General features: G+C 35.2%; 1 protein-coding gene across 1 annotated transcript; it reads left to right on the top strand.

Moving 5' to 3' along the window:
* Positions 1-7,994: 7,994 nt before the first annotated feature.
* LOC129927698 (probable phosphorylase b kinase regulatory subunit beta) lies at positions 7,995-17,135 on the top strand. The gene is made up of 5 exons (XM_056037968.1): positions 7,995-8,467; positions 13,454-13,606; positions 16,035-16,179; positions 16,670-16,720; positions 16,970-17,135. Exons 2-5 carry the CDS (start codon positions 13,570-13,572, stop codon positions 17,133-17,135), a joined length of 399 nt encoding a protein of 132 aa, XP_055893943.1. The 5' UTR covers positions 7,995-8,467; positions 13,454-13,569.

Genomic DNA, 17,135 nt, shown 5'->3' on the forward strand with positions numbered 1-17,135 from the left:
CGATTTATGAACCTAGAAATCTTTTCCTTGCGGCCTGAACCAAGAAAAACCTAGACACCTGTCTTTTTTTTTAAGTTTTGTTTCATATTGTCGTTAAATGTTTTGCACCTTAGAGACACACTTTCTTTGCAAATCTAAAACGTCGGGTCAACACACACATGCTAAGAGCAGGGTTCCACTTGAGTGGTTAAGAAGACTGCCCACAAAGGCGATGAAAGTTGACTGTCACATTTGATGTCAAGGACACAAGGCTGGAGCGAAAATTTCCGAAACTTAAAATAGTTGACAACTGATTGTTTAACTTATTGGAAACGTAATTACCACAGTCTACGGAATCAAAACCACGAAGATTGACACGCCCGAATGTATTTTAAATTGGGATTCATTCCTTCTTTATCAAACAAGAGGTTGCCTAAGTGGCTTTTTATGACGATATGAAACCAATTACGTTGGAGGATCATTTGAGATGATGTCACCCTGATAAAAAAAATAAAGGTTTGAAAAAAAAAAAAAAAAGATTCTCAAAGAAAAAGTTCAAAATAGACCCACAACATATCTCTTCAACATGAGACAGGGAGAGAAGATGACGGTTTGTGAGCGTCTTACAAGATTTGTTTACTTATAGCCTAATAGCGAAAACATTAAAGATAAAACACTGATTTTACCTACTGTTAAAGTAGTTTTAAAAACTTGTTTTAACACAAACCTAAATTTGATAGTATTAAATGAATTTATTTAAGCAACAATACAGTTTAAGGGCACATTAGTGGTGTGAGTTATAACATTAAAAGCCTATAATGTAATTCTTTGCAAACGAGATAAACAGTTTGGGATTAGCGGCCTCGCAGGCACTGGCAGGATGTAGCGCTGTGTGCAGCAAACTGCCAAAAGGTCACCGGCTTGACGAAACATTTCCCATGTTTGGGTAGGCCTATATCTGCAAGGCACCAGAAGTTTGAATTCAGTTTTCGTTCTGCTAGGTGGGTTGCAAGCCCAGGCTAATGAGACCCTCCCGCCCAACGCTTACTGATTTAGGCGACTGTTTCTCACCTTCGCCCCTTCTACTGATTGCGAAAATAGTTCCGCGAACCCAATATTTGAGCCAGACTTGAAAGATGAAATACACGAGAAACTGCTCCTTACGAAAACTTTTACTGTGGTACTTAAGGACCAATAAATAAATAAATTAATTAATATTTAATGTTTGAAGGACTACTTCATAGTACAACAAATTCCTTTATGAAACATAATACCCGTGGCAACGGATGATGAACCTGCGACAAACAACAACACACGTTTCCAACATGCTTGGTTGTTCCAGTAATAAATATCAATTGTTATTTTGATTTATTTTAATTTGAATTTTATCAATATAAAAGATATACTAACTAGCTTTAAATTACGTATTTACCCTTCGACTTACAACTGTTATAAATTGCTTATAAAAAATGTTGTTGGTGAATTGCAAAATTGCAGTATAAGTTAAGCAGGGGGTCTACCGAAAACCAGAAAACATGGCAAGGGGTCTACGAGACAAAAAAGTTTGGGAACCACTGATCTAGGTTAAGCCGGATTGAACGGCGCCTTCGACACGGAGGTCATGGATTGAACACGCTAAGCCTGAAGTCTTGTCAGTTCAGCAACTCTTACAAACCTTACGGTGTTAGAAGACCCCGACCACTTCCGGGGCACTGCACAGCAGGCGACCTGATTATACTTAGAATGGCCAAACAGTATATTTCTAAAGCTGCTGATATATCAAACTTTCGTTCGATAACGCACCGAGACACATGACACATTGCGGCTGTTGCCTTTGTACGGTAGAAATCCAACGTGAAAATATTCAGATGCATATTTAGGTCATTTTGCCCTAGGCTGTATGGCCTCTCTTACGTCATCGTGACTCAGCTGACTGTCACTATTTCCATTACACTCTTGCTCTTCTTCAAATGTCAGCTTACGCTTCAAATATTTATCCATAATCTAACGGTTAGATGGGCGTGCGAAAAACAATGTAACAAACACGAAATGCTACTGTTAAACGTAATAATTACTCATAACATGTGAGCGATTAATAACAAGACTGATATCTGTGTGTTGTGGAGTCTACTTCTTTGAATGGCGATGTAAAGCAGAGATGCTGATAGAACGATTGATTCGTTTGTAAAATAATCTAATACTCATGCGCAAAATATAATTCTACCACAGGACTGTTATTAATCATTATTGTTTTGCCACGCTGCGTCAACAATTGTCATAGAATAATTCGTAATAGACATATTAAACAGTAGTGAGGGACCAGTTGATTATTATTCAAATATCTGGTCTGATTAAACTAGCTCAGGGGTGGGCAAATTACAATCCCCGGCCACAAGCGGCCCGAGGAGTCTTTTAAGCGGTCCGCGGACACCTAAAGAAATCAGGAGGGCCACCTATAAATGTAAATATATTTTAAAATAAATAATTCTACATATCTATATGCATTTTAGAAAGTTCTGATTCTTATAAATTATGAGGAAGAGGCTAATAAAACATTGTCTCTACATGTCATTCTAAAAAGTTCAAATTAAACGAAGATTATTCTTATTGGCAATATTTCAAAATATAATTTTACTACATTTTTTTTGCACACATCTCCAGCAATGGTTGCTATTTATCTTACTTATTTTCTGCTACTTTTTTTTTTTTTTCATTTTGATTCCAATCAACGCATCGCTACACTGTTCAAGATAATAAAGTCTGTGATTTATGAAGGACTTCGTAGCGGGGCCAACTCGAGATCATGCGACACCTCCACCAAACCAATGTTAATTCGTATGTGATTGGACATGTCATCTACTGGTCTTAGAACGCTGTTGTTGGTCTCTTTATTAATTCATCCGAATATATTCACTATACATACATTAATATCAATCACTGTAACAAATAAAGGCCTTAAGTTTCTCTTTGTATGGTAATTTACTTAAAAAGAATGCGCAGTCTTCCCAACCAAGTTTATTTTTAATAAACGAGTTTTGCTAACCGTGAGCTCCATGAGATTCAGATACACACTCGAAATTTCAGGGACCTTGGATTGTTGTCCCGCTTCCTCCTCCTCCCTCCCCCCCCCCCAACAAATGAAGAGAAAGGGCACGTATGGATAAGTAGGCCTATTACAACAGAGAGGCGAGGTTCACTACCCGTTGTTCGCACAAATGCTACCAAAACAGACATTTTCACCGGCATGCAACATTGAGGCCATGGGAAGCTGGAGTTACCTCGATGTCATCGAACCAGTTGTCGGCGCCCCTTTTGTCGTGGCGCCTTAAGAAATTTCTTTATAATTATTTCCCCTTATTTCTGACCCATTGCACTCTTGCCAATGTTGACATTATTTGGACACGTCGTACGTTAATGGACACACGTGACGCTTAACCACTTAGCCGTCGCGCCCCCTCTTTGCTTATTATTCAATTTTCTTTAAGCTCAATTTTTTTCTTTTTTTCCCCCTGTATTTAAAATAAAATTTAAAAAAGCACTTACACATCAAATAGTTGAAAGATCTTAACTGACTTTCAGCTGTGTTTGATAAATAAAGAATTGTAGGCTACTTAACGAGCTGCAGCACTTTGAGGACAACAAGAAACATTCTATAATATTGTTCTGCCTATTGTCTAGTACAATATTGTAAGAGCAATCAATGTTGTGTCAAAATGCTGGATAGCGAGCAGCGAGAAATACGTACATCAGATAGTCAACTCAAGAGGCTCTTGACTGAAGTAAATTATTAAAAAATGAATTTCAGAGTGTAAAAAAAAAGAGGCTGCTGAAGTAGATGGGCTGTTAATAATTTTTTTTTTGCTCTACACAATTGCAGAAGGTTAAAAGACAATTTGATGAGCCTACCACTAATTACAAGAAGAAAAAATTCAAGATTCGAGAGAAGACTCTCAACATCAACGTATCCAAACAAACTATTGATGTCATTGTTTCTGAATTACGCGACAGATTTCATGGGCATCAAAAATGTCAAAACGTTTTCGTCTTTAAAAGCCCAGTTTCATTTCGATTGAACAAAAGTTATTTACAAATTTGTATGACAAAGAGCAGGTTGGCTTCACTTGGTGAGAAACAGACAAAAGCACTAGCTACTGACATTTCTTCTAAGAAGGCCAGAAAAATGTTATTAGATTAATGTTAGATTTAATTACTGTTAAAATAATGAACGTCGAATCAGATACTAGTTTGTAGCAATGTTTAACAGTTTTACACCTAGAAGTGTTTTAGGAATGTAAATGTGTATACTGGGACATAGAAGTCATAAAACATTTCTTTATTCATTTGAAACATTTTTTAAGTCGTTTAATTCTGTTAAGAAATTGTACAAACATGACTTTAAAGACACTATTACTTGCTGGAATCCTAATTGAAACAAACGTAATTGATATAATTAGCCCTACTTATTTTAAAGTACATAGAAGTCAAACTCATAAAGCGCTGGTTGTGAATGTGTATGTGTTTCATGAGTGAATGTTGTTCGAATTTTTCATCCATTTTGTTTTTGTAAAGTAGTTACGCTGAGGTTGTCAATTGTAGTCAAACTGAATTTACATTTACATTTGATTGGATCAATAAAATTATCTTACCTTATCTTAAAAAAGGGGCTACACTGCTACTGCATTAAAATGTCTTTTGGTAAATGCACCAATACATTCAATTTTTTTGTCACACACTACATTCGTCTTATTGGGGGAGGCGGTGACAACCAAGATATTCTTATACCTGGGCCCACTCGTAGGCTACCTTGCAACGCTACTAAACCTCTTTGTGGTCTTCCTCTATTAGGCTATATATCTACCCCCGCTCTTTTATGTACACATTTAACCGAATACTCTAACTAAAGTTAACATCTCAAATAGCACTTGAATAGATTAGATCCTCTAGACTCTAGACCAAGCATGTCAAACTCGTTAAGGTGTATTGGCCGCATAAAAACTTACTATGACCTGAGGGGCCACAGCCAAAAACAAAACAGCAAAACAGCCTACTAGTTTTATGTAAATTAGAAACAATACAATGGAATACAATAATTAATGGCATACCTGTCCCTTAGACAGCTAAATGTGTAGTACTATTTGGTAATTAAAAATATGATTACGCATTATTATCTATGTTCTGATGCTTGACATCTTTTATAGGATACAAGCTTATTAATGTCATGTTGAATTATTTTTTTTTTACTGATAATTTCATCACTGATGACAAATATTGATGAGATAATCTCAAACGGTGAGGTGCTTTTGTAGCTTTCATTATGGCAAAGAACTGCTCACAGAGATAAGTGCTTGCAAACAGCAAGAATTCTGGCTGCAAATTTCCGCAATTCAACATACCGTTCAGGGTAAATAAGTGTAAAAGTTTGGCACAGCCAATTCTATATACTTCGATTTCAACAAAGAATCTGCTATTCTATCAGCTCTAGTTGCACATTACCAGCAGCAATTTCAGAATCAAATGAAAATGGAGATACAAACAACGAAAATTCTTGCTCGTACGGAACGAAGTCACGAAAACGGTCATTGAAAGCATCTACTAACGATTCCAGGTGTAAGACATATTTACCAAATGTTGTAGCCGTATTTAATCTGTTTAGTTCCTGACACGTTGAGAAGTGAACAAGATTTCCTCTTCATATTTGGTTTATCCACAGTCGTAATTTTGCTAGTAAGCACTTCACATGATTACACGCAGTTGTGACCCATTAGTCAGTTTGAAAATGTTCAACAGGTTCACCTTTCATGTTCAGAAACTATACAATTTCCTCACGCAGTGCAAAAAAAATCTCTTCAATACTTTATGACATGAGAGCCAGTGGACTTCTGTGTAGTAGAGAACACAATCCAATTCGTGTCCCATGCCATCCAGAAACATTGAAAATCGGCGATGATTTAAACTACGGGCATGAATAAAATTAAGAGTGACTGAAACCGGTCTTATGACATGTTGGAACTTTAATTTCTTTGCGCTGAATGTTTTTTGGTGAATGATGCACTAAAAATGAGGACATTTAAACTTAGCACCAGTCTCTCTTTTTTTTTTTTTTGCAAGTAACTTTGCATCGAAACCATTTCATTTCATGTTTGGTGCCCCATTCGTTGTTAGACTAGCTAGCAAGTAAATTGTACTGTCATATCAATCCCTGTTATTTCTCAAAACATCCGCGCTTGTTGTGGTGTTATGCATAGAACAGAGCTAAAGTAGCACCTCATGTATCTCAAAATTCCTGTCTTATCTTATATAATACAGACGTTACTTCAAAAAAGAAGATGATTGCGTCTTACGCTGTCACAGGCCTTATGAATATAACCAACTGTGCTACACCCGTTACATCAGTTGACTCATGGAGAGCCAATAAAAATAATTCAAAATCTTTAATTGTTTACCCAATCTGACTGACATGTCATTTATTCTATCTGCCACAGTGTTGCTAGTTAACGCTATTTCTGTGAATGCTTTCACCTTTTCTGGACAAATTACTTCGGCTTTAACGACACTCCTTCATACAATCACATTCACTAAATGTTGTACTATGGCTTGCAATTAAATTTGACAAATTGTAGCTTAAATTGCTTTCACTGCAACTCACTCTCGTTGTTCAGTTTAACAAATACTATTTTTCAATTCAAGTAGCTTGTCATCTCTTATTTTCCAGCGTAACAGTTTAACATTATTTCGATAATTTTTAGGTGGCTAAGCGGGCCGCACGCAAAGTGGTATGCGGCCTCCGAACGCCGAGTTTGACATGCCTGCTCTAGACAGAAGAGGCGACTCTGTGAGTAATAAACGTTATCGGATAAAGAATAGATTTTTGTTGGTTTTATTGGTTCCGGGTTCAAGCGGCACGGAGGTCACGGTTCAAGCCCAGCCTGTCTCCATTCCCAACCATCCTGCGTTACACTACGTAAGGATGGAAACGATGTTTAGGCAGCCAGTGCTGAGTAATAATCTAGATCTATTGTCATTTCGCTACATTCAAATGGGGTCAAATAAACGATTACAATGAATAAAACCGAATTGATATTGCTTTTTGAATGGCTGCCTGGTCGTGCGGTTTGCGCGCTGGACTGTCGTTCGGATTTATCGATGGTCGAGGGTTCAAATCCGCTCCCAATCTCCGTCGTCCTGAGGGAGGTTTGGACTAGGAAGTAAACTATCTTCAACTCTGAAGGAACATCCGAAACATGTAAAACATTTTACAAACAAACATTTTATTTAGAAAACAAAATATCAAGTGAAATAAAGAAATGGGAAAGGGAATGTGTACGAAGGACCAACATTTTGTTGGTGGTGGGGGTGAGCAGCAGATAAGTAGGCCTAAATAAGTGCTACTAAAATTAACAGGCCCAAAATATGAGAGCGTGTATGTGTCGGAGGCCCATTATATATGAAACTGATCTTTCCAAATCAAGTCAAAAGTTTAATGAGTGGGAGAAATTACAATGCGCAGGTAAAAAAAAAAATTGTTCCATTGAGCAAAACAGAGAGAGAGAGGGTCATGCACTTTCAATCTAAGAGAGGCTGACGGGCTTTAAAAAAAAAGTGTTAGATTGTTCGTTAAAATGAGGTACGTTTATTATAATTTAAAAAAACACAGAAAAGAAGGGGTATTCTGATCATGATAACATGGAATGGGAACATATCAACGTAGTCAGTGTACACTGACATTCATTGCCATACTCATATTACTAATACTAGTAATACTAAACTAATGGTACATCTCTTAGAATCTTAGATCTATTCATCTATCATTTATTATGTTACTAAATTAAAGTACTATCAGTATCATCATCAGATTATCATGTATCATTTTGTCGGGTAATCTATTTTTTTATTTTTTTTTAGAAGCACGCTAATTTATAGGCCTACACACACAAAATAAATTGATTGAAACAGCAAAATGAGCCGCTCTATATAAGGTATCTAGATCTAGATTTAGATCTAGGTACACGTTTGCTTTCACTAAAAGTAGATCTAGGTCAAACTTTTTCCCCGTGTCTCCAACAAATCACGTGCATTTTAAGTTATAATTAGATTCTAGATCTAGAATCTAAATATGGCTCCTCATGTCTCGGAAGACAATGAGTCGGGAGGACAGGTGAGTCACTGGCTTTGATTTCGTTTTGAGATGGGGCAGAATTTTGTGTGACTGATTAAGCCTTATATTCTGGAGTGGCAGAGTTTGACACAGTTCGTGCATGTATAGATCTATATATGTGTAGTGGAGTGGATATCTTATCAGGAAACACCGGCCACCCCGATATCCACGTGACCCTTCCCCCTAAATGGCACCTTGTGTCCGCGCATGACAAGGCAGACCAACATGGTCACTGTTGATTCGACCGGCATCTCCCGTATGTTACTGGACCTACGTCGTCTCCACTCCCTGCTTGTGTCTGGTTCTACACCATGTGTTTATGTATGGCTGCAGGTAATTACATTTTACTTTTTTATGTTATATTGTAATTTTATTTAGTAGTCTACATAGAATATCGCTACCCCCGGATTTCGTCCATGTTGTTGGACTATCGTTATTTTTAGAAAACCAGCATGTAAATGTTTCCATTTGTTAGGGTTAGGGTACCTTTAGACTTAAGTATACCATACGAATTAGATCCCATATAGAATGTTAACTCAATGAGTGCGGAGCGTCTATCCCATAGATAGACGGTCTGTCCGCCCTAAACGCACGGAACGTCTATCCCATAATAGACGTTCTTACCCTACCTTTGTTTCGTTGCATTTTTAAATTAAAATTTTTAACTAACAACAGTGGAACTATTTTTACTTTATAAAAGAGTTCTTCATCCTTTGTTTACATAGAAATGAGAAGCTTTAGACATTTATTTATTACTTTTTTTACAATGTAAAAAAACGTCGCCATGACTACGCTATTCCAAGACACACCCACAATGTTGACTACTGAAGAAACTTTATAATTATTCTAAAATTTATCACAAATAAATAGTAATAATGAAGAATTTGATATAGATATATAATTATATTAAATATATAGATTAGATCCAGGTAGGTCTAAATTTAGCGTATTTATATTTTTATATCTATATTATTAGTATTTAGATCTAGATACTAGATCTAAATCTATTATTGTCAGTAGGTCAGGTGTAGTCTGTAGATCGAGATTGACTAGATCTAAGCTTTTATGATACTTTTATCTATAGACTTGGACTCTAGATCTAGTCAATCTAGATATATCTCTAGATCTAAGCCAATCTAAGCTTATGGTAAATAAAAAGAAAGGAAATGGTAGATCTACATCAAATAATCATCCACTGTGGGCATTTTTTCCCCATTTTCTTTTTTTTTTTTTTATAGTATTCTTTATCTGTAAAAATCTACAACATCATGGCTATGCTTGTCCAAGACACACCCACAATGTTTACTACTGAAGAAGCTTTATTGTTTTATTTATACTTCTATGAATTGTAATAATGAAGATCTTGATCAAGATTTAGCATAGGATGAAGCAGACTTGGACATTATTAGCATTTAGACTTAGATCTAGTATTGCCTTGCTTAGGCCTTAGCCTTAGACTATAGGGCTAGGTCCTGAATGTAGATCAAGGTTGACTAGATCTATGCTTTTATCTTTACACCTTTGTAGATTCCTATAGAACTAAGCCTAAGATAAATGAAAACAACAGAAATGGCAGATCTAAATCCAATATTCATCCACCATGCTAGGCCTTTTCTTGGTATATTTTCTAGCAATTTTTTTTAGTATTGCTTTTTGGTAAAAATCATCACCATCACAATACTGGTTCAAGTTGCACTCCAAAAGGTTTACTACTAAATAAAAGTAAAGTATAAAACTATTCTAAATCCATAATTTATCACAAAGGAACAGTAATAATGATCTATTAGATGTCTATATCTTAGGTAAAATGAATTAGGATTTTTATTGTCCTTCATCTAGTTAGAGATTTAGGCTTTGATCTCTCGCTAGCCTATGTCTTGCACTGGTCTAGTATTAGAATAAAAGATGTTCTAGGCAAATAAAAAGAAGACAAATCTAGATCTATATCCCATTGATTCAAATGTACATAATATTTGAGTGCATTTGGTTGATAGATTTAGTACTGGTATCTATTGTTATTGGTAGTAATGAAAAGCGCAATAATTTTCACTTTTTTTCAGACTAAAAAAAACAGGTAAAAATAATAATATAATCAATGATTCATCATCTTTTATTGACTGTTTTATCAGATTTCTTTTTGAAAATGCTGTAAATAGTCTAAATATGCTGTTTCAACAGTAATACAAAGAACAAAATCTAAATTTAGGTCTCAAAAGTTCTAAAGTTGGCATCCATTTTTTTTTCTGAGTGTCATATTATTTAGATTATAATTTGTATCTTATATTTAAATAGAAAGATGTTTACATTTTCACATTCTCCATTCATTTACCTTTACTTTGATACCAAATATGTTACTATAGCATTATTGGTACATTGTTTTATCACGCTCACATCTGCAATATTTTAAGTTTCAATATCACTGCCTGGTATGGCAATCTGAGCATTAAAAATAAAAATAAACTTAATAGAATCCTAAATGCTGCTGGTAAAATCATTGGCAAAAAACAAACCCCATTTGGGCAGTTGTTTGAGACAAACATCTATAAAAAAGCTAACAAGATCCTCGAAATAAAGAATCACCCTTTGTGTCAGGACTTTGTGATTTTACCATCACAAAAGAGATACAAGACACCAATAGCAAAGACAAACAGACACAAACACTCTTTTGTTCCCCTGGCAATCAAATCATTAAATAAGAACAATCTGGTATAAACTTTGTCACATGTAAATTATGAGTGAGTCTGGTGTGAATGTACACTTTGGTTTCTTATAGTTATAATGTTTTTTGTTTGGTGTAATGCACAAATTGTAAGACAAATTTCCTTACGGATAATAAAGATTATTATTATTATTATTATTATAAACAATAAATTTTTGTTTTAGCCATGTTTGGAACATTTTCTTATTTTTTTTAAAAAAGTAGCATTTTTATGAAAAAAAAAAACACAGCAGTCAAAGAGTTAAATGTCCATCTTGTTAATCTAATTCTACAACCAGTGTGTAGATACTGGCTTTTATGAACCAGTTGTTCTATTTAATTGTTAATGTCTTTTATTTTTTGTAATGTTTCGGGTGTCCCATATCTCTCTTGTGTTTGTATAAGACGAGATGGTTGGTTTACACTATATGATTTTCTTTTCGTTTTTTGTTAAGATTTAGTATTTAGACTTTGATGTTGTGTCTACAACTTGTTCTAACCATTTACTGCTTATTAATTATTTTTAGTTAATGCTCATTATTGTTATTATGTTTTATGTTTGCCTTTGGCAGGTCTTAAATGTATAATAAACAGTTAGGAATCGTCTTACGAGTTCCTTTCATCATTAGAATTTAGTTGTCTTCTGTGCCAAACCCACCACATATGCATCTGTCCTACGTTAGCTTTCTTCTTCTTTCTCTCGACTGATGCGATGCAGCTTCGTTTCTTTTGCACTCGGCGAAGTTCGAGATAACACAATAATCAATAATAAACCAGGTCATTACCATGTTTTGGCATCTCAAATCTCGATTGATCTTAAATATAGCCTAAATATAGCCATAGCAGATCATGTTGTTACTCGTTAAATTTGATAGTAGACCTACAATCATAGATCTATCATCATGACACATGCTGCCATGCATGATGTAGATATTTATCCTTGCATGGTTCATGATGGGGCTAATAAATTACCGTGGTAGGTGGTGAAAAATGCTCTTGATGTCTACAGACATAATTTGATTAATTTTGATGTGCAATTAAAAATGCAGAAATGCAGTTGAGATTTTTATCAAAAGATAAGATAAGATACATAAATTATAGTGTGTACAAATAGTGGTAAAATGAAGTAGCTACCACTTTCTGTTCCCCACCTACCAGACTGCATTTGTTTTGAATAGTTTGAAAAGCAGACTTTAATTTTTGTCTAATTTTGTAATCAAACACTTGAGATAATTGTTCAGCTTTAAATTATTTCATGTCTATATGCATTACTTAGGGGGGTGTGGTGGCTGAGTGGTTAAGCGCATGGCTTCCAAACCTGAGGTCCTGGGTTTGAATCTCTGTGAAAACTGGGATTTTGAGCTTCATGATTTTTAGGGCGCCCCTACTCTAATGGACATCTGACTTTAGTTGGGGAAAGTAAAGCGGTTGGTTGTTGTGCTGGCCACATGACACCCTGCTTGTTAACCATTGGCCAAAGAAACAGATGATCTTAACATCATCTGCCCTGTAGACTGTATGGTCTGAAAGAGGAACTTTACTTTCTCTTTACTATGCATTACTTACACTTTGAAATTCTCATTTTCTCAAAGTTCAACTCAATAAATAGTTATTGGATTAAATGTTCTGACAGTTGTCACAAAGGGTGGGGACATACACATTTAATTTATAATCATACTGCTTGTTCACAACAAAGGACACATAACTAACAATGACAAAGGAATGTAACTCAAATATAACAAGTATTAATAACATTGAGTCCCACTCATGTTAAAGCATACGTGATTTAAACAAATACTTTCATTCATTAATAATTATTTAGTTTGTGTTCAATTTTATGAATACTGTTAACTTAATAGTGTAAAATTAATCATCTTTCTGCTTAAAAAAATATTATTTACAAACATGATGATGACATCATTAATAGATGAAAATCTTTGTCCTCTGAGCACAACATTTAGTTTAGGAAAAATGAGCTCACAAATATATGTTACAGCTTTCTATTAAATCTAGTTCTTTAGAAACTACATTGGTTTCTCATCAAGTTTAATTGTCCCTGGGTTCAGCTTTTATATAAAAACACTAAATAACTCGGTCAAGATGAACAGTGGACTTTATTACACTTGATAGCGTATATCATATATTTCATTTTCTTTTGTTGTCTGGATGTTTAAGTTGCAACATGTGAAGTTTGTAAAAATAAATGAATTCTTATGTTTGTATACCATCAAAAAATTTGACATTGTGACTTTAAGCACCACTGAGATGGAGATATCAATTATTTAATTTGGAAACATTTACTTTTTTTTCCTTAGAAATTTTGTTTTTGATAAAATGGTTTTTAATAAGTTTTAGAATTAATTATCTTGTTTTAACTGTAGGGGATTAAACTGTGAACCTTACCAACATTCATGTGTTTAGAAAATTCATTAAAAAAATAGAGAAAAAGATAAATGCAGCTCTTTTTTCTAATATTCTAATATTTTATTGTTTACACAACCACGAATAAGATGGATATCATTTGTATTTACTTTAACTAATAGTCACATTTCAGGGTTTTAAGACATGATCTTGAATATTGAAATGCCATTTCCTTTCATTAGACTTATTCTTTTCTACAGATTGTTGAACCAGTCATTCATTGACAGTTGTTTATAGTAAACAAAGGAACAAAATGAAGACACAATGTCCAGATGCATGAATTGGAGATTTAGTATCAAAAGAAAAAGAACCTCATATGCTGAACATAAAACTTAATGGTTTTTATATGCTCTGTAAGTTTTTTATTTACAAAACCTCCATACAATAACGTTGCGTTAATCATTAAAAAAAAACATCTCCATAACTCACTAACAAAACATCACTGTAATCTAGTAATAAAAGTTTGCTCTAGCCCAATGAGAAAATAGCATTTTTTTTAAATATACATATGTTATAAACTTGACTTTTTTTTCTTAGCTAAATCACTTTTTAACTTGTCTTTCTGTCTGTGCCCCTAAAATTTTGCTATGAAAAAGTGCTACTAACCCATAGCCAATACGTTATGTCTGGTACTTTTCTATTCCTCTAATATTAAATCTGCCGCTGTTGGGAAACAGGTCATGTCCCACAGGACATGCGTGACGCAACTATAGTCACAATATACAAGAACAAAGGGGATCGGAGTGACTGCAACAACTATAGGGGTATCTTTCTCCTCAGTATAGTGGGCAAAATCTTTGCTAGAGTGGCACTATCCAGGCTGCAGGTGATAGCTTCTAGAGTCTACCCAGAGTCTCAGTGTGGATTCAGGAGCGGTAGATCCACTATAGACATGATATCTTCTCTACGACTACTGCAGGAGAAATTCAGAGAGAGAGAAAGACCCCTTTACATTGTTTTTGTTGATTTGACTAAAGCTTTTGACATGGTCAGCAGAAGTGGCCTTTTCAAACTCCTGAGGAAAATAGGTTGCCCTCCCAAACTACTGAAGTTAATTGAGTGTTTTCACGAGGAAACTAAATGTACTGTCAAATTCAATGGAGCCCAATCAGCACCTTTTGAGGTTTGCAGTGGTGTCAAGCAGGGATGTGTGCTCGCACCTACTCTGTTTGGCATATTCTTCTCCTGTCTACTGCATTATGCGTACAGCGACATAAACGAAGGTGTGTTTCTCCATACAAGATCCTCTGGAAAACTAATGTATCAAGGCTGCGGGCAAAAACCAAGGTTAGGAAGCTACTCGTCAGGGAACTCCTGTTGATGCAGGATGATGCAGCTATTGTGGCTGATTCTGATATTCAGCTACAGTCCATGGTTGACAAACTATCTGCTGCTTGCCAGAAGTTCGGCTTAAACATCAGTCAAAGCAAGACTAAGATACTTGTCCAAAACACAAACACTGCACCTCAAGTAAGCATTAATGGCCAACCACTAGAAATTGTTGATCACTTTTGTTACCTTGGCTCCATCATATCCAACAACACTCTACTGGATAAAGACATAAACAACAGGATAGCCAAGGCAATGGCCACCATGTCACGGTTGCAGAAAAGAGTCTGGGACAACATATTGCTGACTAGCAGTACTAAAGCCCTAGTCTACCGGACCTGTGTGTTGAGCACCTTGCTGTACGGAAGTGAAACATGGTCAACCTACTCATGGCAGGAAAAAAAGCTGAATGTCTTCCACCTCCGATGCCTAAGGCGGATCTTTAAAATAAGGTGGCAAGATAAGATAACCAATGAGGAAGTGCTACATAGAGCAGGATGCCAGGACATACGCTCTGTTATCAGCAGCAGACGCCTTGGCTGGCTTGGCCACGTTCGTAGAATGCCAGTAGGTCAACTTCCACAGGACATCCTGTATGGCGATCTAATAGAAGGCAGGAGAGCCGCTGGTCGCCGACTTTTACGTTATACGGATGTATGCAAACGTGACATGAAGCTCTTCAAAATCGACACTGGCAACTGGGAAGAGGTGGCACTGGACAGATCCACATGGAGAGAGAGCATAAAGGAAGGGTCACAGATTGCAGATGTCATACACAACAGAAGCAGAAAGAAGGGTGAAAATGCAATGGCGCCTGGTGATTATATATGCCCAACCTGCGATCGCAGCTGTGTATCAAGGATTGGCCTCTTTAGTCACACAAGAAGTTGCAAAGGGAAAAGATCGTCTCTTGAGACGTAAAATGCCACAGACAATATTAAATTTAGTAGTTATCAATATCACTAATACAGTCAATTTAGGTTAATTGGACTACATTGGGACATGATTGATTCAGTCAACAACCAGATCAAGAGTCCAGAGCACAAACATCAAAGTGGAAAGGAAAAACTAATAAAACATCAAAAGTTGTGTATACAAGAAAGCTACTGTAATAAAGAAATCAAAATGAACACTTGCTGGTATTAGCAAAGCTCAAGACAATTAAATAATGCCCATGATATATTATAGTTCAAGCAGAATAAAAAATGATTTTCAATTAAAAAAAACAACATTTGGGCATTCCTTCATTATTATTACATCCTACCCCAAATCTCCTTTAGGATGGCAGGGTATGAAACTCTGGACAATCATGGTAACAGTTCACCCATCATTTTTTAACTCTTTTTGTTAATTTATTTTGTAATTCAGTATTTGATGATTTAATATATTTTATCTCAAAAATGTATGTATTGATTACAAATGTTCCTAATTTGAATCTTATTGTATCACCAGCAAAACATCAAATCTTGCGAAACCAGAGTCCTATCAATGGTCTTTTTCCTTCTGTTGGATCTGACAAGAATACAAATAGAATAGCTCATGTTCAGGATTCTATTTACTGTGCAGTTGCTGTTTGGTCACTGGCTCAAGTTTATAAGTATTTCAGCTTTATCATTTCATGTTTGGTATTTTTAGCTGCTGCCTTTTTTTTTTCAAAGTCTGCCACTTTTATATTAATAAAAACTCACCTAGCACTAGTAGGGATAGAGATTACTAAATTGAAAACCTCAGGTGGCATTAACTCCATTTGTTAGCGTTTCATAAGGAAAGATTTATGTGTCAAAAAAATTAATAGGTATTGAAGCATTTGGGATACATGTGGTATAGGGTTAAAACAGTTTATAATTATGTTTCTTTTTTTTTTCCAATATCAGGGTTGTATATTTCTTTTTTGACTTGAAGTGTGTATAATTCCTAATTCTAAACTGGTTTTAGTTAGTTATTATCCTCTGGTATCTACTTTTGGTCAATGTCTTCCAAGTAAAGATACTGCAATGGTTACAAATAAATTGGTTCTCAAACACCAAACAAAAATCTACCCAGAAATAAGTTTCTTTATTAAACTATGAAACATAATTTCATTTCAGTCAGATTTTCATCAGAATAGATAGCAATCCTTTGTTAGTCAATGTCTCACTGTAAGTCAGATGCCAGGAGTGTTTAGTTGTTTATGATAATAAATATTTTAGCTAACAAAATAACTTGGAAAAAATTAAACCTTAAGATTGTGTTACAAAGATTTATTTTAAAGGTTAGGGTCCATTTTTTGGTCATAATTAATATTTAATTGGTGCATGTTGACTTGAAAATTAGTACAGTTTTGATGACTAATTGAAAATTAGTATCTTTGTATGCACATAATTAATTACTTGATTATTTCTATCCAGAAAGATTGATGATGACCAGGGCAGTATCATTAGTTGGGCCAAGCTGATGATAGGTATGTTGCAATGTTGGATATTCAAGTTGGCCTCCTTCAGTCTTAGAGCGACTATGGTTCATCTCAAACACTTTTCCATGTGCAATGTTGGATATGACAGGCAGATAAAGTGA

This window comes from Biomphalaria glabrata, chromosome 8 (genome assembly GCF_947242115.1).
Source record: "Biomphalaria glabrata chromosome 8, xgBioGlab47.1, whole genome shotgun sequence".
In the NCBI taxonomy this organism is placed as follows: Eukaryota; Metazoa; Mollusca; class Gastropoda; family Planorbidae; genus Biomphalaria; species Biomphalaria glabrata.

Excerpts from the sequence above, each read along its gene's own strand:
- LOC129927698 (XM_056037968.1), top strand. The coding sequence starts at position 13,570 with ATGCTGAACATAAAACTTAATGGTTTTTATATGCTCT. Across the intron at positions 16,180-16,669 it reads TCACTGGCTCAAGTTTATAA|TCAGATTTTCATCAGAATAG; the intron begins GTATTTCAGCTT and ends ATTTCATTTCAG. Across the intron at positions 16,721-16,969 it reads TTGTTAGTCAATGTCTCACT|AAAGATTGATGATGACCAGG; the intron begins GTAAGTCAGATG and ends ATTTCTATCCAG.